The sequence below is a fragment of the Callionymus lyra genome, chromosome 10 (genome assembly GCF_982586985.1).
Source record: "Callionymus lyra chromosome 10, fCalLyr1.hap1.1, whole genome shotgun sequence".
In the NCBI taxonomy this organism is placed as follows: domain Eukaryota; kingdom Metazoa; phylum Chordata; class Actinopteri; order Syngnathiformes; family Callionymidae; genus Callionymus; species Callionymus lyra.
The window spans coordinates 13,875,636-13,898,055 of record NC_141827.1 but is presented as its reverse complement, the minus strand read 5'-3'; the positions used below and the strand labels follow the sequence as shown (position 1 = coordinate 13,898,055).

At 40.4% G+C, this 22,420-nt stretch overlaps 1 protein-coding gene across 2 annotated transcripts; it reads left to right on the top strand.

Moving 5' to 3' along the window:
* The first annotated feature begins 3 nt into the window (after nt 1-3).
* LOC148070450 (arf-GAP with GTPase, ANK repeat and PH domain-containing protein 1-like) lies at nt 4-21,612 on the top strand. 2 transcript variants are annotated; one of them, XM_087800569.1, is made up of 20 exons: nt 4-751; nt 1,144-2,341; nt 10,924-10,982; nt 11,062-11,149; nt 11,210-11,295; nt 11,366-11,507; nt 12,311-12,445; nt 12,532-12,653; nt 14,186-14,341; nt 15,265-15,348; nt 15,431-15,535; nt 15,603-15,762; nt 17,059-17,187; nt 17,492-17,629; nt 17,708-17,767; nt 18,292-18,443; nt 18,603-18,693; nt 18,804-19,026; nt 19,086-19,389; nt 20,368-21,612. In XM_087800569.1, exons 2-20 carry the CDS (start codon nt 1,228-1,230, stop codon nt 20,647-20,649), a joined length of 3,630 nt encoding a protein of 1,209 aa, XP_087656695.1. In that variant the 5' UTR covers nt 4-751; nt 1,144-1,227; the 3' UTR covers nt 20,650-21,612. The 2 variants fall into 2 exon arrangements, with proteins under 2 accessions (XP_087656695.1, XP_087656694.1); XM_087800568.1 differs by having other exon boundaries at nt 15,262-15,348.
* Nucleotides 21,613-22,420: the final 808 nt, after the last annotated feature.

The window sequence follows — 22,420 nt, the reverse complement described above, 5'->3', positions numbered from 1 at the left end:
ATAAATTGCTTCAGAAGGATAGAGGAGAGACAGAGCTGGCGACGGAGCAGAAAACACTTGGAGGAGCAGAGCTGGATTTTTTCTTCCGCCTCCATTCCGTCCCTTTTGTTGTGTCGGCATTGATAAGAATCTGATGGACGAGGATAAGGACCGCCACAAGCTCACCGCAAGCCTCTGATTCCCTGCTTGGTTACCGGCGCAGCATCCAGCGGCTGTGCAGCAGGATAACCGCTGTCTAGCTGTTTCTGAGGGGGTTAGACACGAAGGCTGCAAAGCAAAAAGGAGGCAGGAAAAGAGGGTAGGGAGGGGCTGTGGTGAGCTGGTGGGCTTCCTCAGCCTCGCAGACACATTTTATTGACTTGCTAATTGGATGAGGCACTAGGAGGAAGGGATGCGGTGACTAAGAAGAGCTGCTACCTACAGGAAGGAGCAAGGCAGCGGGAGGTTCCGCCGGGATAATTTCGCAACCAGATCCTCCTTTTTCTTTTTTTTTTGTGGGTACATGACAACAGATGTCTGCATCTCTGTGACCCCGCTCTGTGATTATATAATTTCACGCATGACATTGTCGAACGTAGGCTCCAGCAGCGTGACGCTCCGTGACAAGTGAATGATTTCTCCTTTTTTAACTCTCGCTTTCCCTGCCTTCCCGTGGACTGTTCTTCTTCCTTTTGTTTGACGTGCCGTTTGCAATGAATGGGATTTCTTAACGTGAACATCAATGGGAAGAAGATTCATCTGGAAAAAACAGGTATGTTCTGAGCGTCTCTCGCTGACACTAGGTGGACACAGTTTGCTTGCATGAATGTTGGTCCTCAGCAACAAATGGATTTGTCGACTGTTGCATAATTCCTTGTGCTAAGGCTAATACATCAGCAAGACACTGTTGATTATTCATCAACACGCATGTTTTATTTGCCAGATTTGTCCTAAATGGATGTCTGGAGGAGAGATGCTAATGAATGGAGTGCTAGCAAGCAGTAGTAGTGGGCTGCATGGGTGAGGATTATCGGTGTTCCAAAAAAGATATCAGTCTAGTCTTCCATCACAGGATCAGATATAAGTAGTAGTTTGTTTGACCTGTAGAGAGTAATTAGTGAATGAATATAAGGATGCTGGTCTCATGTATCTTCTCTTCCCCAGCCGTCTCCCAGCTGTCATGACTGAAGATCAACAGTCTGGCCAGGTCAAAGTTCAGAGACTCCTATATTGAGGTTCTTTGTACCAATGAGCGATACAGGCAACCCACCAAAACGTACCACCTACCTCATCTCCCTCACTCTGGTGAAGGTTGAAGCCGTGCCAGAGGATGCTGAGGAAGACCAGGTTGGGAAAGAGCCCCTTCCTGAGGGGGAAGGGAGCCCCGAGAGGGAGGAGGATAGGTATGAAGAGGACAGAGGGGAGGCTGAAAGGGAGGAGGAAAGGCAGCTTATAATTGAAGAGGAAGTGGAACAGGTGCTCATCAAATATGGCAGCCCGAAGGAGAAACAGGGGGCTTCAGAGAGGAGGGAAGCTCTGGAGCTGGCTCGTGAAATAATACAGAAGGACTGCATGTTGGTGAGCAAGGGGAAGGACACGTCGTATATGCATCAGCCCATGAAGCAGATGATGAAAGTCTATGGAGGGACAAGCTTCGAGGGGACGGTGCGCAGAGAAGGACCTCGCTCTGAAGCCTCGCGCCCAAAGACCGAGCTGTACAGAGAGCCGCCCATGCACTTCCTTAAGGGTGAAAACGAGCTATATGGACGATCTCGCAGCAGCCTCCCCTTTTCTGTCCCCTCCCAGGCCATTGTGAGGCCAGAGGTCATGATGAGGTCACACTCAGGAGCCAACAGTGCTTGCTGGAGGGACAGCAGAGAGGGCAATGCAAACTTGTACCACTCGGCCAAGACCTTGGACAGGAAGGATAATCGTTTGGGGGACCAGTCCCCTCTGACGGCAGCTACAACTCTCGGGCCCTACCGGGCGTCGTGGGCCGACAGTGAAGGCAGAGGAACACTTATACGTCCTGGAGTTCCCAGTAGTGGAGGATTTTCAGGCATCATGACTCGGGATGTCCCTCCGGGGGACAGATTTAAGATTGCCCTGACACCGACTGACCTGTCAAGAGGTCTAAGGAAGGAGACAAATCGTACTCTGGACAACACCGACCTACAGTCTTCATTTGAGGATATGAAGAAGGCCAAAGATGGAGAAACGATCCAGAGAGCCCCTGTCAAGGACCGAAAAATGCTTAAATTCATCAGTGGAATTTTCACCAAAAGTTCCCCTGCGCCCCCTCCTGTCAGCACCCCGCCGCCTCTTTACCCGGCGCTGGAGAGAGGCTCCAGTGAAGAGGAAGGTAAGTTCCTACAAAATCTGCACAGACTGAAGCACATTCAAGTTATTTAGATCGAGGCGGTAGGTCACCTTCTGCAAAACTCTACATCTATTATTAAATCCAGAAATATGCTCACAATATTTATATCACAACCTAAGTTGTTCCACCAGGACCATTAACTATCTCATCTGGGCTGAAACCAAATAACTTGTTATTTAATGTGCCTTTTGACCCCTGAGTTAAGTAAACGTGTTTTTCTCTAATAAAATTCACAGAAGAACATTTCTCTTACAGCAAATAAAAAAAAGTGGGCTCTTAAGGCTTGTTTTCTTTTGTATATTGAAGTGTGGCTTCTTCGACTGCACTCACAGTCTTCAATGGAATACATGAACTGTTTTAAAACACAGGCAATATATGTGTTCAGAGAACATTCTTTAGACATTTTAATACTTTATAAAGAAGTCATTGACGATTGATTATGTATGTATCATGTATGTCAACCTATAACAAGGTTTATTAATGTTTTTTCTAATTGCTGAACAGCTTTAAGTCAAGTAGGAACACTGTCTTGTAATTGTATTTTTTAAACAATATTTGAATTACCATATACTGTGTTGAAGTAATTACTTTTAAGATCATGTTTTTCACAATTTATAATCCCTTTATACAAGCTTGTAACAAGTTGACATACATAATTAAAAACAATATACTAGTCTTGTAAATGTATTACAAATAGAAAAGAAAATGCAATTGTGTAAAATTGATCACACTTATATGATAACACAGTTATAGGCGAGAGCAATGACGCTGCATCTTTTTTGGCAGTTTGTGTTCAACAAACACAAAAGAGTTAATAACACAAAAGCAAAATCTTGAGGTGTTATCCTTCATATAAAACATATACATATAAAAATATACCGTTTGTCTTATTTAGGGAGCTGGTCCACATATCTTACCATGGGTCAGATTCCTGCACAGTCAGGGTTTGACCAGCGATTGCCTTTTATAACCAGTTCTATTCACAAATTATGACGGAGTTGCAAGGTGCAGAGGGTCAGTCATGAGTTCTCTGTATCTCCTGTCATTGTGAAGAAAGAGCTAAGCCGAGAGACAAAGCTCTCTTTTCACCAGTCTATCTTTCGTCCTGTTTTCTGGGCCTCTTTGCTTGGCTAACAATGAAAACTACAGTCATAAGTGCTACTTTAATGAAATCACAGTCTTCAACCGATCACCAGAGGAATTTTCCCCTTCGCTTTTATTCACTGTTTGGTTGAAGTTTAATATGCAGCCAAGGAGAGCATTTAGATACCAAGTGGGTAAAATGTAATTTGGATTGATTGATTTGTAAGATACAATATGATCTTTGAGTCTCTTTATTTCTTCAGGGTAGGTTTATAGTTTATGAGTCAAATCTTAGTGGTGTTTTTCATTACTTATTAGTGAATACTACATCTTTACTTCTCCTGCTGGAACCTTCACTTCTTCTGCGATCATCGAGTGCCTTTGTAGATCCCCCTGGTACTGTTCCATGTCAGGCTCAGAACCTTGTCTCTGTTTGACTTGCCTTGGTGACATGTCAATAACAGAGCCTATGACCGGATGATAAGAGGCGACGATGCTTGTTGCTCTTAAAGTAAAAAGATCAACTGAACCAATCATGAAAACTATTGTTGTTTAAGTTTATGTAAACATGGTTTCATCTTCACATGCAGTAGAAGGAGCTCATGCAGACGTGTATGGATAGAATTTGTGGCAAAAAGCTTTTTGTGTTGGGATTATTTTCAGAATAGTCCTTTTTAGAGTTATAAGCGAAAATGTTAGCGCATGTAGCTACTGGAACTTGTTGTGTTCATCTTCGTCTAAAATGACACACTTAAAAACATAAATAACTGCGAGGTGCTCGTCTTTAATGTCCATCTTGTATTGAAGCCTCGACATGAGGAATTGTGCCGAATGTGTCTATGACCTTGTATAATGCTGGCAAAGAGAGCAGTGGTTCTGGGATGAATATAAGGATATCGTCTGCATAACATAAGTTTATTAACTGAGAGACCAATTTTGATACCTGAAATTAAGGGTTCATCTTGGATGGATATTGCAAGACGCTCAAGAGCTAGAGCCAAAAGACCCGGGGATACTGTGTCCCCCTGCTGAGTACCCCGCCCCAATTTAAACCATGGAGACATCAGCCTGTTAGTCAGAACTGCAGCTCTCAGGTGTGCATATAGAAGCCCTATCCGTGTGATAACCGATCACTAAAGCCAAATGAATTGAGAAAATGACATTTGACTCTATCAAGGGGCTTTTATCCAATGAGATAGCAGCAATTGGTGATTTATCATCCCGGACAGCCCACATTATGTCCATAAAACCTCTGAGACTATCTGTGGAGCTTTGTCAGGGCAAAAAGTCCACCTGATCAGGGTGAATAAGAGCATTAATCACTTTAACCTATTGCCAAGTCATTTTGAAAGGACTTTTTAATTCATACCCTAATAGAGAGATGTGTCTATAGTTTTGAAAGTCAGTTGGGTTTTTACAAGTTTTTAAGACAGTAATTATTGTCTCTGTCATTGCTGGAGGTAGGATACCTGTTTCATATGCGTCCACATAAACCTCCAAAAGAAGAGTGGCTGGCTCCTAGCATTTGTAAATCTCTGGTGTACGTCCATCAAAGCAAGGGGCTTTACCAGATTGAAAGCTTTTGATGACTTCAACTATCCCTCCCATGGTAATAGGAGCATCTAGTAAGTTACAGTGTGATTTTGGCAAGGTGGGTATATTAGGGCTATCAAGAAATTATACTATTTTATCATTATTTGTAAATAGCTCAGATTTATATAATTGTGAATAGAAGATTTGAACTCTGAATTCATATTTTGTATTTGTTAGTAACTGTCCCCTCTCACCGTTTCCCTGCTTCATCCGCCTCTTCAAATTGCTTTTGTTTGACTCTAAATATGAGTCTTTGGCTCTCTGAGGATGGAGTGACATAATTGTTATGCAATTCCTCTGTCTTAGTTTTTTTTTTTTAAATCTGCCAACCTAGTTATGCTCTGTTTTTTCTTAAAAGGTACATATTGTATAATGTAAGAAAAGCTTTCAAAGCTTCCCATCCAACACTTTTAGATGAATATGTCAGAATATTGGTTTCTTTGTAGATGGAAATGTATTCTCTGAACGGCTCTTTGAAGTCAGCATCTAATAGAAGGCTTGAGTTCATTCTCCAGCGCTGCACTCTGATACTTTTATTAAGCGGAATAAGACTTACTATAACAGAAATTTCCCTGAGAGTGTCATCTCAAAGGGATCAATAAAGTGCAGTCTAAGTCTAAGTCTAAGTCTAACATGGACATGATCGGTAATGTGGATGCTTCCAATGCTACAGGAAAACTGAGGACGATGCTAATTTGTTTGAGATGAGTTTATAGTTGATTCTGGAAAAAGAACCATGAGGTGGAGAGTAGTAAGTATATTCCCTCGACATTGGATTAAGTAAACGCCAGATATCAACCAGGCCCAAGCCCTCCCACATCTGACGTAATACATTTATAGTTTTACAGGGAGTTTTACAGATTCAAATCCCAAACTTGATTAAAGTCACCACCCATAATTATTTACCATCTCATTCAGCTTACACTCTAAAGTGTTTTGCCATTAGCGGAAATCACGGTGAGAGCTTGAAGTACTTTTTAAGCGTGTCTTTTCGAAAAAAGATAAAGATGAGCGCCATTGAGCGCTGTTCACTAAATCAAAAAGAACTTTAATTTTTTTTTTTTACTATAACTCCAAAAAGGATAACTCAGGATAACCAACCTTGTGCTGGTCTTTCGCTATTCACGCTTTATTCATTTATGTCACTCTAGTTGTGTCACCTGGATGCAACACAGGATATAAATGACACTCTCTTTTTAAAGTCTCTTGTTGCACCTGGCCTCGCGTGACGGATGTTTATGTTATAGAATGTGTGATTTAAGGTCTGCCAATAGTATTGTGTTTTGGAGATTTGATTATTATTCCTGCCCGAATGATCTGCAGAGGTGCACTTCGGATGTAAACCTAGTTGAGAGCAACACTGGTGTGAGTCCAGGGTAAGGCCAATAAAATAGAAGTTCGGTCATTCATCAATTTGCCTTTTTTCAATGGTGTTATGTGGTTATATTGTTTTCCCGCAAAACTGAGCGACATCAGAGAGGAGCCGCCGCCGCATCGCGATATCACCAAATCAACAATAAATCCCTCCTCCTTGTACACGTAACACATAACAGTTTATAAATGACCTGACGCTAACAATCTTAAAAGGAAACAACTAGTGCTCATAAGTTAGTCTTTCTTCCGTGTATATACTGAGCCGCGCCAAGTCAGCATGCCGGCAAGACGCGTCGCCTTAGCAACCGAGTCACAAACCGAGACGTAAACAACAACGAGACATAGAAGTACAAATTGATAACTTTACAGAACGTGACATTGATTGGTCGAAGTGCTCATTTAACAAATGCTTGATTTATACATAAAAAATGATAAATTATCGCACATTTTTCGATGTGTATATCGCACTTGCCAACAGCCGATATCGATATTTTTTCGATATATTGTGCAGCCCTTGTGTTATGATTGGGATTGAAATTGGGAATAATGAATCCCTGATATAAAAGTGTCAATCGGGTCAAATGAGGACCTTAAAATTTGGCCAAATTGCAGTATACCTGTACATGAGGAAACTCCACAAAGATAGTTGTGAAATGATTTTATTCACATTGAAGTTATGAACCAACCTTTGACAATTTGAGTATCTGCTTTAGGGATTTGGGCAATTACTCAAGATAAGATCAATTAAAAACACTTGAGAAGAGACGCATAATAATCCACTCATTTCCAGTACTTCAGGGTCAAAGATTCAATTCAATTTTATTTAAAGTGTCTTATCATAAAAAAAAGTTATCTCAAGACACTTTACAGTTGAAGTAAGACTATAGTGGAGAAAGTAAAAACAGATCCCAGCAATTCAACAAGAAAGATCGGTAGATTCAATCCTATCAGACCAGAAATGAACCCTCTACCTTTTCTGAAGTCTGCCACACTAACCACTGTAGCTCCCGAGAGCATTGCGTAAAAAACCTGACATTCAATGCTGACTTTCCTCGACAGCTTAGATGAAACAAATAAAGAAACCATAACGCAGCAAAATTTGATGGCAAATCTGGAGCAATCTTGGAAGAAAAAGAAAACAAGTTTAAGTTAACATAGTGAGCTTAACATGGCATAACATCGTCTTTAAAATACTGATTCCTCATTTGAATTGATTAACCAAGAAAGTTTGTTGTCAAACATATTCGCCTTTGAATTCAGCTGTTGTTTCTCTCTTCAGTTCTACACAAAAACATTGTTAAATCACAGTATGTGCTTGGAGACTTTATTGAAACATTTATGAAATTAGCGGCAACAACTCAACGTATTATTCCTGTTCATGACGCTATTTTCAAAAACGTAGCTTTAGCTTTGATTTCATTCTAAATATTCCAAAATGATTATCTTTGACAGGGAGCGAGGGATCAGAGTTAGGCTCAGAATAATTTGTCACGAGTAAGCGGGACATGAATAATTAATTTTGGGATACACAGAGCTGTGTTGTGGCATAGGGGGGAACTGCCACATCCTGCGTGGAGCAGCCGCCGAATGGAGCCCTTTCATTCGGCGACACTATATTAGTGGGAATCAATGATGGCATGAACCCCCTAATTTAAACATTGCATCATTAGTATTCTAATGAAGGATGGACGACCCCGTGGCAATTCAGAGACAAAAACAGCTCATCGATCCGATGTCCTCTCACGTAAACAGGTGGCCATAATCGTGTCGCCGCAGGAGCATGCTATAGACACTAGGAGGCTTCTGGAAAATGCAGTTTCCATGGCAACAGTAAGCCGTGAGAGGGATGCTTGTTGTGGCTATGTGGATAACCCGGATGTAGGAGGGCAGCACTCTGACAGTTTAAGGTTAAATTCTTTGTCCCAAGGGAGGCTTCCCTGTTCACCCGTGTCCCCGCAGTGTTCCCCTGAAACAGATGTGCAGTGTGATAGGAAATAAAATGACCCACAACCAGCCTCGCACCTTAAAGACAAACTTGTGACAAAAATGTGTCCATTCGTTCTTATTTAATCATAATTTTGTATCTCAAACTTGAACATAGTTTTTACATTTTCACCTGAAAGAAGAAATTAATATGATGAATCCTTCATATGGGGCAAAATAAATATTAGGGTTAATATCCTGAACAAATTTAAATTACAATTACTAATAGAAACTTGGACTTATGTGCTCGATCTTATTCAGTTATTGCTCGACTACAAACCTGATTCTTACAGTTTGAACCTTTAGTAGTTTATTTTTTGTTCGATATAAATTTAAACTGAAAAGTTAACACAATACATTTTTAATAGTTTGACTTTCATGTAGAGCGCATGTGCCAAAAATACTCGTATCATTTGCATTTCAAGCCACTAATTGCCTTCTTTGACTCACAAGATTTGTCGTTTTTTTTCCATTGTGCTGGTTAAAAATAAAGATCAGACATGAGAGCGGAGGATGATTGTGTAGATAAATCATAAATGTGATTCAGTGTGCTTCCTTTAGGCCTTCAGGTTTCATCCCACAATTCAACATCAGGACACTTAAGTCAAAGAATATGTCCAGAACTCTGTATGTTGACATTTCACTGAGTAGCGGCAATTACTTGCTGGGTAACCAGTGTGACCCTTGGGCAAAGATCCTCGATGCTAATCCTTAGTCATTTGCTAAATTAAACATTAAAAAGAGTTTAGTTTGTAATGTATTAAGTTTTTGCATTTTATTCTGAGGATTTTCCTCATAATTTTCCTTTTGCAGAATCAGAATTTTGAGTGAATGCCATTATTAGTGGAGGGGATCCACTAATATGGAAATTGTTATGGTACACTGTGCACATCAGACATTTGCAATATCCTATTAAAAATAAACGCAATTACAATTTAAAATTTACCTATTTACATAGTGCAGCATGTAATTATTATTTTTATTTTTTGGGGGATTTTTATCGTCAGATGTTCATACTGAATATTTTGAATTAATGACAATTAAATGGCATTCATCATGTTAAAGGGCAACTAAAGTGAAAACCCAACTCTACTGACTCACTCATGTTGTAAATGTTGAAGTCTTCCTCTCCAAGATAGATTAAGGAGCTTCTCTGTTGACTCTCAGATTTGAGTCATTTAGAAAAGACGCTGATGACGCCAACTCAGGAGCATCAAGTATCTCGTCTGAGTCTCCCTGACCAGCCCTCATCTATTTCAGCCTCATCAGTGTCAACTCGGATGAGAAAACTAATAAAGCGACAGAATCATGGAATGAATCCGAGCAGCTGGAGGATCATTAGAGTTACAACTAACCCATGAGCAGGAGCGTCGCTACAACAGCTATTTATCAACACGACACACAGCATAATGGGATTAAAAAAATATATTAACACCCTGTCCTCATCTACAGCGCATGCTTTTGATGAAGATAAACACAGTACAGGAATGGTACCTACCTTTTTACTGCAGTTAATGTTTTCTCCGTGAAATATCTTTTATTTACCTTCCTGTAAACGAGTTACCACAGCGGAACACATGACACATGAAATGGATCACATTCATTTGGCAACACTGTTCAACCCCACAATGGTTTCATCAGCTTGAAGCGTCCCATAATACCAAATACATCACTTCCAAGATACAAAATACAATTTCTCTGTCCGACCTTTGATATTTAAATGTGATGAGTTGATTAATATTTCTCATAAATCATTTCTTGTCAAGTATAAAGTGAATGAAATTGTAATCAACAAAATACTACAACTCCTGATGCTCCTGAAGGTGACTATGGTCTACATAACATGAATGGATATATGGTTTCCCTTTGTGTTAATAGTTTAGATATTAGAGATAAAAAAAAAAGCTCAAACAAACATATCAGAAATAATTTTTTTTATGACAAAAGAAAACACAGATACGAAAATATTGTTTTTTATTTTATTTTTTTTATTTTTAACGAACAAACAAACTTTATTAATCCCCCATAGATCTCATTCAGGAAATTGGGAAATCTTACCACATGTAAAATATCCCATCCAAAAATCGAGATAAATAGAAAAAAGCATTCCAAGTATTAACATTTTCATTTAGCATAAATATTGAAAGTAAAAAATGAATAAAAAAAAAATAGAAAAGACTAAATATTCATATGAATTGTACTGGAACTTGCAAATTTCAAACCAAGTCTTTTGTTATTGTTTTTCACTCAGTACGTTTTTTACCTTTTCCCCCCTTTTAATATATATATATATATATATATACTGTATATATATATATATATATATATATATATATATATATTCAGTATATATATATGTGTGGGTGTATATAAAATGTTTTACTGGAACGTGACAATAACAAAAGTCCATAAAAAGTGACCATAAAAACAAGTACTGTATGTTGAATGAATACCGTTCCGATAAAAAACTAAACTAAAATGGATTTTTGAAGCTTCTCAGCTACATGTTTGCATCTCCATGTGTGTTTCAGTGATGTGCACCAGCAGTCAAGAGTGGCCCCTCAGCCAAGCTGTCCAAGAGCTTCACCTGGTAAAATTTTTTTTTTTTTACTAAAAGTGACATTTCAAGATGGATTCTCTTAATAAGATACACTTAATGTTTTCTTCAGGGTGTTCTGGGAGGTCCTTGCAGTGGGAAGTCCGCTCTGGTCCACAGACACCTGACCGGCAGTTACCTGGCCGTGGAGAACATTGAAGGTCGGTTCTCACTCTCTTCTGAATAGTTCCAGGCCTTACTTGTGGTTTTTTTTTTTCCAGGACGCCAGTACATCAAAGACGTCCTGATCGATGGACAGAGTCACCTGTTGATCATCCAGGAAGAGACGGAACTCCCGAGCGCTCAGGTGAGATGGGATTGAACTCGCTGTCACTCATCTCTGGTGTTCACGCCATCTTTTCCTGGCGTCTCCTCAGTTTGCAAGTTGGGTGGACGCAGTTGTTTTGGTCTTCAGTTTGGAAAACGAGGCCAGTTTCTTGGAAGTTTACAAACACTACCACCAGCTCGCCGTCCACCGGCCCATTAAGGAGATTTCTTTCATTGTGGTGGGCACGCAAGGTAGGGCACCAACCTTTTTTTTTCTCACAAAAGAAAGCCTTAAATGAATTAACAATTTTGCTGAGTGAAAAGAATAACACAATGTGATTCCGCAGCTTCTTAGCTCAATACTGGCAAAGCTGCTGATTTTCACAGCAACGATACAAGAATCATCAACTAGTGATGATCTTTACTTTGAACCTCGCTCTGAGGATTGTGTTTAAAAACAAATAACAAACCATCAGGATTTTAATGTGGTTGGAGTGAGCCTTATTAGTCCTAATATTGTGGCTTTTAAAAAGCCAATATTGACAGAAACATATCACCTCAAAAACAATGCAACATAAAAGCAACCCAGTAAATAATAAGAATCAACATTTACTGAATAGAAATACTGTCATGAGATATTTAGTCTAAAGTATGAATACGACTCAGTTAGCAGAGCAAACAAGCAAAAATGTTGGACAGATTAAATTGATAATTCATATTTCATGTTTTCTAAAGTTTCCTCATGTTGATGGTTTATTCGTCTGAGGCAAGCGGATCATTTTACTGATCTACAATTAAGTTAATTTTCTATTCAGTTTATTGAATGTTTTATTTTAATTGTATTTATCTGAGTGTTGATGTACTTTAATGATAGCCAATTAATATGTAATCTGGTTATAAACACAATAGATGAATTAAAATATATATAGGTGTTTTAAATATACTTTGAAAAATGATATAAATAGTAAAATATTATTTAGATAATTTTACTTGGGTCTAAAGATTGAATTCAAACAGTCAAATTGTGGATCAATGACAGTGTTATCGTTGTGCAGATAAGATCAGCAGCAGTAACCCGCGGGTCATCGACGATGTCAGAGCCAGGCAGCTCTGCTCAGACGTGCGCCGCTGCACCTACTACGAAACCTGCGCCACCTACGGCTTGAACGTGAACCGAGTCTTCAACGATGGTGCGTGTCACCGTCGCAGGCAAAACATGGATATCTGTGACTTTCTAAAGGAAAATTTGTTGTGTTCGTGTTTTTTTTTTTGGCAGCCGCTCAGAAGATCATGACGGCCAAGAAACAAGCTGCTCTATTGGCTTCCTGTAAGTCTCTTCCCAACTCGCCCAGTCACTCCGGAGGTTCCACCCCAGTGTCCGGCATCTTTCCAGGACAGGTACAGACTTCGAGTCTGCAGTGTTAAAACACAGTTTAGTCTCTTCCTCGGAACACGGCAACAATGCACACAATCACATACACACACATAATGAGGATTGTTGACACACCATGTGAATTAGGAAGTGCACTTTACTGGAAATAAAAAATGAATTAAATAAGAGTCAAAGGGTTAATACAACTCTTTAATAGGTAAAACATTAATACAAACAAATATGAAATAAAGTTATTTTCTTAAATAAAACCATCTTATAAAAGCACTTGAAGATGGTGATGACCAGGAGTCAGACACAGACCCTTTTTCTCTCTCTGAGTGGTTCATAATGTCAAACAATATATTGATAAACATTGAGTATTAATCCCATTTTATAATAGTGATCTTTCATTGTCTGTCCTTCTTTAGCAGACACTGTCATCAAACTATTTTCCAGGGCCATGAATTTGACATATGTAGGCCCCTTCACGTAGCATCGTCGTTGCTGACCTGAATCCTTGAGCTACCATCTATCTACGAATGAATTGTTTGAGTGAGAAAAGAACAAAGCCAATTGACATGGATAAGCTAATGCTAATCTCAACACACTAAAGTTGTGCTTCTCTGAATCAGACTCAAACTCAGGACTCTTGCATCGATGGTGAACTAATCCTCACGCTTCATCTCATGCTAGCATGTAATGAGCACAAATTCACAAGTTGTGTGCAAATAAAACCACCATTTATTTTTAATATATAAAAGGGAAGTCTTGCAATATTCATTCATGCAGCACATTTTCAGATGAATCCTTGAAGCTGCTGCTGATTTTTCTGTCTTTCCTGTGTATGATGGACATGTGCAGGGTGGTGTTGCTAGGCGACAATAACGGGAGCATGGCATGGCCCTGGACCATCAAAGATGAAAGATATTTCTCAGTTCTGCAGTTGTTTTTTCTGCGATACGGCATCAGATATTTAGTCCGTGCAATATGGGATGCGACACGAGGAGGATTTATTCAACTTCAGCGAGTGCTTGATTCACACCTGATCGATGACAGAGACTTACGCCAAACATGGCTGATGATGTGAATGATTTTCAACACCTGCCGAGGCTCAACTGGCTGTGTTTATTCTGATTGAAATGAAGATGGAGATTCAGAGCGCAAAACGAGCGGCTACTGGCATCGGTGCACCAGCTGGCTCTGCTTCGTTGTCACTGTTGGACCAGCTGTCATTTCATCACTCTTGGAAGCTTCATTAAATGACATTAAAATGTTGTTTGGGGAGCAAAATGTTGGATCCTAATTTGAACGTGCTAATAGAGCAGTGGGAAGACTTAATCCTTTCTTTCACTCTGCTGGATTTGACTCGGGAGTCCGTTTGACCTCTCCAGCTCTCTCAGCTGTTAATCTGACCGACATTGTTCTGCAGTCTGAGCTCTTCATGCATCTGTTAAACCCTCACTGTCTCCACCCAGGGGATCAATACAAGTCTTATCCTCTCCTATCTTAATCACCTGGTCGCTCCATCATCACTCTCCATCATCCTGTCGCCCGACAGGTCAGCAATGGCGGGCAGAGCAGCGACTACTCCTCGTCGCTTCCCTCCACGCCTGTCATCAGCCACAAAGACATCAGCAGGAACGCCAAAGGGGAGAAACTGGTCGGCACCACGCCGGGATCTGTCAGCACCAGGAGACGCAACACACGTTTTGCGGTAAATGGAATGATTGTAAAAGATTGTAAAGTCTAACGGCTGGAATTGGGAGTCAAGACCACCTGAGACAGGAGCAATACTTGATCTATATATCTCTATAACGAGGATAACGAGTGACGGAGAAGCAGAATGAGTTCACAAATGCTCCTACCCAGGTGCAAAACAAATAGACTCAAGGATTCATTCATTCCTCGGGCTATTAAATTGTACAATTCTGAGTTCAGGGGCAGGAGTGGAGTGAAAGTATCTGGATGTTCTGTTCTGTGTTAGTCTTTGTATCCTTTCTCTTTGTTGTTTTTCTTTGATCTATGTTCTTTATCTTTATCTTTAGACTTAGATTGTATCATCTTGTTCTTTCTCTTATAGTTCTTGTTCTTATTTTATTTTGATTTATTTTTGATTTTTTATAAAAAATTGCTGTATGTATTGGCTATTGGAAAAAAAACAATTTCAATATCAATAAAGTTTTACCTTACCTTACCTTACCTTATCTATATGTCTCTCAGAGTGCCCAGTGTTTTGATTTCTTCTCACAATCGAATAAGAAATATGTATGTTTCTATGCTGAAAGAATATAAACTCTGTAGCTATAATGTTTGAGAAGAGGCAAAATTATAACAATGGCAAACCTTTTTGTTGTTTTTCCATTTATTCCACCATGATTTTACAGTTATGGTCCACCTACTAATAGATTTTTCTCAATTTGGCCCCTGAGCCAAGATCATTTTGACACTCCACTTATGGTCTTCAGTCATGAGGGTGAGGTCACTTGTCAATGACTGACAGGTCTCTATCACTACATATAGCAGTGTTGAATTCCATTGCACTACTCTCCAGATTTGAAAGGCTCTGTTGGCAGAGATATGAACCTCGTCAGTGCTCTACCACTTTACATCACACTTTACTCTATCTTGGTCCAGCAGGCCCGGAGAGGCAGTGACTCCAACAGGCGGAGTGACGAGTGCAAAGGCGACCTCGGGAGTGGACGCTCCATCCCCATCAAGCAGGTACAACGTCCTTCTGATGTGATCCGCCATATTGTCGGGGGTTTCATCATCAAACGCACATTTTGTTCCTTTTCGCCACCAGGGGATTTTGCTGAAGCGCAGCGGCAGCTCACTCAACAAAGAGTGGAAGAAGAAGTATGTCACCCTCTCCAGCAACGGCATCCTGTCGTACTACTCCAGCGTGAACGTAAGTAGATTGATGTCAGTGGTTCCTGCGGGAGTCGCTGGTGACAGCTGCGTGTTGATGTTGGCAGGACTACATGTTGAATGCTACGGGGAAGGAGATGGACCTGCTGAGAGTGACAGTCAAGGTGCCGGGAAAGAGGCCACCGAGAGCTGTGCCAGCCTGCGGGCCTCCAGCGGGCCTGAACGGACGGATCAAAGACGTGCAGGGCTCTGAAGGAGCCAGTCTGGGTCAGATTTTAACAACTCGTGTTAAACGGCAAAGCTCTCACTTCGTTTCAATCTAGAGTTGAACTGTTACTATGCTTTCCTGTAATAACTATTAGGACACTTCAGGACTTCAACTAACCCATTGGAAACTTCACTTTAATTAGGAAGTTTTATGCATATGTACAACAACAGTGTTAAAGTAAATTGAAGTAAAGGTTATTTGTAAAGCGCCTTTCTAGACCAGGGTCAAAAGGGCTTTACCAATCAAAAACAATGGTGAAGACATATAAGACAAACACAGGAGTCCCAGAAAAGCACAAATAAAAATGTCTTAAGATGTTTCTTGAAGGAGCCAGTAGATCCATCAAACACAGAGAGATAGTCTGGAGCCTGGAAGGATTTCTCTCCTCTGGTCCGCAAGCGTGTTCAGGAACCTTCAGTAGATTCTGATCCACAGACCTCAGAGCCCGAGCTGGGGTGTAAGGCTGGATCAGATCACTGATGTAAAGAGAAGTCTGACCATGAATAGTTCTGAAAGTAAGAATCAGAATTTTAAAATTGATCCTGAAAGAAACTGGGAGCCAATAAAGAGTTTTAAGAGTCGGGGAAATGTGAGTTCTTCTACTACAGCAGGTCAGAATTCTAATAAACATAGTTAATCATTTGTTGCTCAACATAGTATTAACTGTTGTTATTGGACATAGAAAGACAACAACACAGGAGCTCCAAAATCTTTTGAATAATCCTTATAATTATAAATGTTTCAGCAGAGCTATTGTATAACACATGCACTTTGGAAATCATCATTCTGGTTCATACCTAATGTTAGTTGTTTTATTTGTAAATATTGTTGACAATTTTATTTCCTAGATTCTTCTCTGGCCACCACATCTTGTTTCATACACATCTCTATTTCCCTGACTTGGTCAGAGGTTGTGACATCAGTCCTAGTTTCAGATATTATTGCGCAAGACACTCCTGATGGTGACCTGGCGCTGCATCGCAGCCTACTGCCATCAGTGTATGATTGTATGCTTGAAAGGTTGACTTAGTTTCAAGTGTGTTGAGGTCTGAAAAAAAAGAGAAAGTGCTATATAAGTAAGAATCATTAGCACGTATTTTTTCCAACATGGAGTCACTTTGAAGCAGTTCTAAAAGATGGAAAAGGTCCATCCTTGTAGTTCCAAAGAACCTCCAGCAGAAAGTTGAGCAGAATTTTTGCTTTGAAGTATAACGTAATAAAATGTAATACATATTTGACTCTGGCTGTGTTGCAATAAACTGTTTTAACAGAAAATATCTGCCTTATGGCTTCAGTGCCGGTCAGTGCCAGTGGCCTCCTGCAGGTGGAAGATATGGAGGGAATGGGAGCTCCACTGTACAGAATGACCAGCCGAGGAGTCCAGCGATGTGCATCGACACTGTCCAACAATACTCAGAGTGTTGGTGAGAGGAAACTTCCGTTCGTGTCCTTTATGGCCCCATTTGTTAATTTTCACCCATTGAAGCGATCAAGACTTTTTCAAGAAAATATATGTTTTTTAAGACAAAAAAAATGTAACAATGTTTGTATCATCCCCTTCCCAAAATGGAACTTTAACAGGGCATATTATAATCGAAATACTTGCATGAAAGATTATTTATTTCCTGCCAAAATTAGCCACACCCCAAGCCCCAGTAGTAAAAAGAAACTTTAGGACCACCTCATTTCCTCCTCTCATCATCCATATCTCTCTTCTTTTTCCCCCAGACTCAGCATTCGAAGGCGTGTCCAGCTCCTCCTCCACCAAAGAGGTTGGCTCCGCCTCCCCATTGGCCGACAGGAAAAAGCAACGTCGGAAGAAGAACATCAACCAGAAAGGAGATGCAACGATCGTTCAAGCTGAAGGTGATTGAAACTGTCTGTGAATATTTTTGAAAAGTTATACATTTCTAATGCGTTAATGTGCTTCATTGTTCAATGCAGCGAAGAGAAAGATGTGGAAGCTGAAAACCTTCGGCAGCTTACGGAATGTCAGCAAGACAGGTCTGTTATTGGTTATTGGTTATTGCAAGGATGAATGATGCTGAAGTACATTAAAGGGCAACTAATGTGTTGATTCAAGTGTGTCTTAAATAGATGTTGGACTCTATTGTTCTCATCAGTATGTGTCTGTTTGTACAGAACTCTCTTTTCATTGGAATATTTACATCAGAAAATATGCTTATGAATGCCCACTGAAAATGCATAGTTTACCTGGAGAATAACAGTGTCATCAATACCAGAAGTCTCCATTATAGCTGGCTGGAGGAGTGAAGACCATTATTACTTCATAATGGGCTACGCTCTCATAACCTCTTATTCACTAAGATTTCAGACGGGGGAGAACCTTCTAAAGTAATAACTTCCAAACATGGTCATGATGAGGGATTTACTGCATCTTGCATCAATCGCACACTGTTGTGAATTTCAAACAGCCCTGATGAATGCAGATGATTTTAAGTTCTTCATGACGCCTTTTTACTGAAACCTCTGCATACGGTTGAGTTTTTCTGCTCCTCTGCACACAGATGAGGATAATTATGACTTTTTCGTGGTGTCGAGCACGGGACAGACGTGGCATTTTGAAGCCCCCAGTCTAGAGGAGAGGGACTCTTGGGTTCAGGCTATCGAGAGCCAGATCCTGGCCAGTCTGCAGCTGTGTGAGAGCAGCAAAAACAAGGCATGGCACAAAGCATACACACTCACACACACAGACACACACATGCATTAACACACACACATGCAGTCTGGCAGTCTGTTATGATAAATTGCCTCCTCAATGTTGGCATCATTTGGTGTCTAACTTTTGAGGCCGTGTTGTGTCGTTTCTCCTTTTTAGGCTCGAAAGAACAGCCAAAGTGAGGCTGTGGCTCTGCAGGCGATTCGTAACGCAAAGGGCAACAACTTCTGTGTTGACTGCGATGCGCCAAGTGAGTACTGCACCTAATTAACTTTATTTAAACATTATTTTTTTGTCTTGAAACAGGAAAGTTGCTTCTGCAACTGAATGCCTGACTTTTGTTTTCTATTCCTGTACAAGATCCCACCTGGGCCAGTCTGAACCTCGGAGCTCTCATTTGTATTGAGTGCTCAGGGATCCACAGAAATCTGGGAACTCACGTGTCACGCGTCCGTTCCCTGGATTTGGACGATCTGCCTCGAGAGCTCACCTTGGTTCTGAGCGCCATCGGCAACCACCTCGTCAACAGTATATGGGAGGCTCGTGCCCTTGTTCACCGCAAACCCACCCCGGATGCTACAAGGTAACAACCCTCAGAGCGTCTCTTTGTAGAAAAGGTTTAAAACACTTGTTTGACCTCAGGGAGGAGCGTGAGTCCTGGATCAGGGCTAAGTACGAGCAGAAACTCTTTGTGGCACCGCTGCCTCCTCCCACTCCAAACGAGGGTCCAGATCTTACCCTGTCCGGCCGCCTTTTGATAGCGGTAATGGATCACAACCTCCCCAAACTGCTGCTTCTGTTGGCCCACTGTTCCAAGGAGGATATCAACGCCCCTGTTAGCTTCGCACTCTCGTCCAGGTCTCTGTTAGCACTGCGGCTGCCGGGCTCCGCTTTGCATGCCGCCTGCCAGCAGGGTGACGTGGTGATGACGCAGCTTCTGGTTTGGGTGCGTATATTTTGATTTTGTGTCATTTGTTGCCTGGCTTTTCTTCAGACCCGCTGTAAATACAAATGCGAGGTTGAGGTTGTGACTCATCTTGTTTTGTCGCTAGTGTCAGGAGAACTATTCCCCCAAAGTCAACCCGTGAGCGCAACCACCAAAGCAAACATTGTCACATATTGAGAACCTTGACTTCAACATGTTCACAGGAATACTTCGGGTAGATTGGTAACCAAGCGAAATAGAGTAAGTAATTAAGTAATTTATATTTGTAGAGCGCTTTTCCAGACCAGGGTCACAAAGCGCTTAAACAATCAAAACAATACTCCATAAAATATATGCTAAAAGGTCAGGGCAACACCAAGGCACAGGAAACACAGGAGTCTAAGAAAATCAAGGAAAAGCCTGCACAAATAAAAGTGTCTTAAAAGAGCTCACTTTGCTGAAATGTTGCCACTATTACTGCTGAATTTCTCATTAAAAAACCCGACAGAATTCAAAAATTGCATTCCCCTTCAAAGAGCCTAATTTGAAATAAATAAAAAACAAATCCCTTTTTTTTCGTAATGAAACCTTGTAGGTGAAGTACTGACATTTGACATATTTTGAAAAGTCTCTCTCTGCACCTGAACTCTCCCTATTATTGTTATAACTTGGGATAATAATAACAGAATGTAACATCGTTTTAACAGGATGTAACAAAGAAAGATTGTAGGAAGAAAGAATGGACGTGTACTTTAAAATTATACTTTTATTTTGAAGGAAACATTGGACAAAGGGAGCTTATCTTCTTTAGGCAGCATTTCAAAAGTACTGTTTTAGCAGTGGAATGCAATACTAATTTCTAAGAATATGACTGTTTGTCATTACGGGGAGAGGATAGGTTCAAAGCCAAACAAGGGAAATGCATCTGATTTTCCTCACTGATTAAATTCTGTGTATGTAAAGTTACTTGAGATGATCGTTTCACTCTCTTCTTCTCAGTATGGCTTTGATGTGCGATATCGCGACACTCAAGGACAGACAGGCCTGACCCTGGCTCGTCTAGCTGGCTGTCAAGAGTGCATCGACATCTTGCTTCAGCACGGATGCCCAAACGACCCGGTCCCCTCCAATGCCACCACAGTGGGCTTCGCCTCAGCATCGATGTCCAGCTTCCCCGTCGCCATGGTGCCGAGCTTGACCATATCCTCCACCATGAAGATCTCCCACAAGAGCGGTGGCACCAGCTTGAGCTACAGCACTTCTAGAAGAGCCGTGTCGTAATCCTGTGTCGGCTGGTTTATCGGACTGGTAGCGCTTGAACTGGATCCCGAAGGAGATCTCCAGAGGGATTAATAAAGTCTGTCTATCTAACTGTTGACGTTGCACTTCTGAAGCCTAAAGAGATGTGGCAGAAGGGTCTAACACCCAGTGGCGATGGTCCAACCAAAACAAAAATATATGTTTTCCTACCAACGCTTTTTATGTAGAGTTTAAAAAATGAACTCTCAGACGCGGCTCTGCTGGATAGTGATGAGTAGCAGCTGGTATGACTCGTCATTCACATGAGTTATTATTAATTCTCCAATCATCGAATACATTTTCTGGAAAAAAAAGAACGCTTTTCTGAGCATCAAAGGCTCAGGAACTGCAATAAGTTTATTATATTATATACGACTGATGTTCATCTGCTTCATGTCAGTTTTTAACTTTGTTAAAATAGAGTGTCTCATGTTTAAACACAACCAAGCTCTAGCAAGCTGTCCATAGAAAATATTGCATATGTTGATTATTTAAAAAAGATTTACTGTTGCTGTTTTTTAGGAAAATAAAACAAGTGGTATATTGAAGAGAAGGTAAAGATACTATAATTATCACAATAATTTTAAGTGCTACGATTTAATGAATGTTATTGTATGGTTTGTATTGTTGGTTCTGCCTCAAAAGGTAACTGTGAGATTGAAAGCTTCATGCTCCTTTTTAAACTGCGATCTGATGCCGAAGACTGACATTTCTATGATGTTTTGCTTGTATCACTGTGTGTGACATTATCACTATATATGTGTGGATAGGTTTCTGCAGACTTGAAGCTGTTGACATGTTCATGAGCAAAAAGAAATGCCTTGATAATGACTGAATGTATAAAAGAAAGATTGTTTAAGGTTCCGATGTTACCTGTGTTATCTAGAGCTGTGTTCCCTCCATGTTTCTGTGGAGTGTCAGGGCCAATAAATATTATTTCTGTCACCTTTAGAGATTCTTTATGGCCTACAGATCTGATGCCACCAAGTTGTTTCGTTTTTTTTTTTTTCAGTAAGACCATTTTCCTATAGAGTTTTTTAAATTTTAATACTGTGATATGTTTTTCAACAATACGCTATTAGAAAAATAATTACGAACTCTTTGGTGTTAACGAAAATGTCAATAAAATGTTGTCGCCATAATTTAAGTAAGTCCTATCAGAATTAGTTAGGTGTATTGGGTCAGATGTCTATTCAATTGTGTGCCCTAATTAAGATTTAAAAAAAAAAAAAAAAGCATTCAAAATGATTTCATTTACACTCACACCATACAGACAACCTGTGAATCTTAAGGAATTGAACATAGTTAATAGTACTTATGCCTATACTATTTCTAGAACACCTTTACTCAGCCTCAAGCAATAGCGATGTTTTGTGTATGGACCTTTCTAAATAAACTGGCTTAGTTGTGCTGGTACCTTGACTGTCTGGTGTGGTGTCTTTTTGGAGACACTGCTGGATGTTTGACATGGGGATGGATTGATGCTTGTGTCGATCTGCCTGCCACTCTCACGATGCCATGACTATCCAAGAACGAGTTTTTTTCACTTGATTTTTTTCTTCTGAATTGTTCTGCTTCCTTCTGAAAAACTTGGGTTTCTTTGTTAGTTGAAGGTGTATCTGGGATGGAGAACTTTCACTGTCCTTGCAAAACCCTTTGATCTTGCTCCAGCCCTTACATCTCTTGAGATCTCTTTTTACCTGTGCAATCATGTGTTATCTTTTTTTCTGGATCTACATTACAAGGCTCTCCC

Bases quoted from the DNA above. Each gene is read 5' to 3' on its own strand.
- LOC148070450 (XM_087800568.1), top strand. From the start codon at position 1,228: ATGAGCGATACAGGCAACCCACCAAAACGTACCACCTACCTCATCTCC. The intron at 12,446-12,531 runs GTGCGTGTCACC...TTTTTTTGGCAG, and splicing joins GAACCGAGTCTTCAACGATG to CCGCTCAGAAGATCATGACG. The intron at 15,349-15,430 runs GTACAACGTCCT...TTTCGCCACCAG, and splicing joins GCTCCATCCCCATCAAGCAG to GGGATTTTGCTGAAGCGCAG.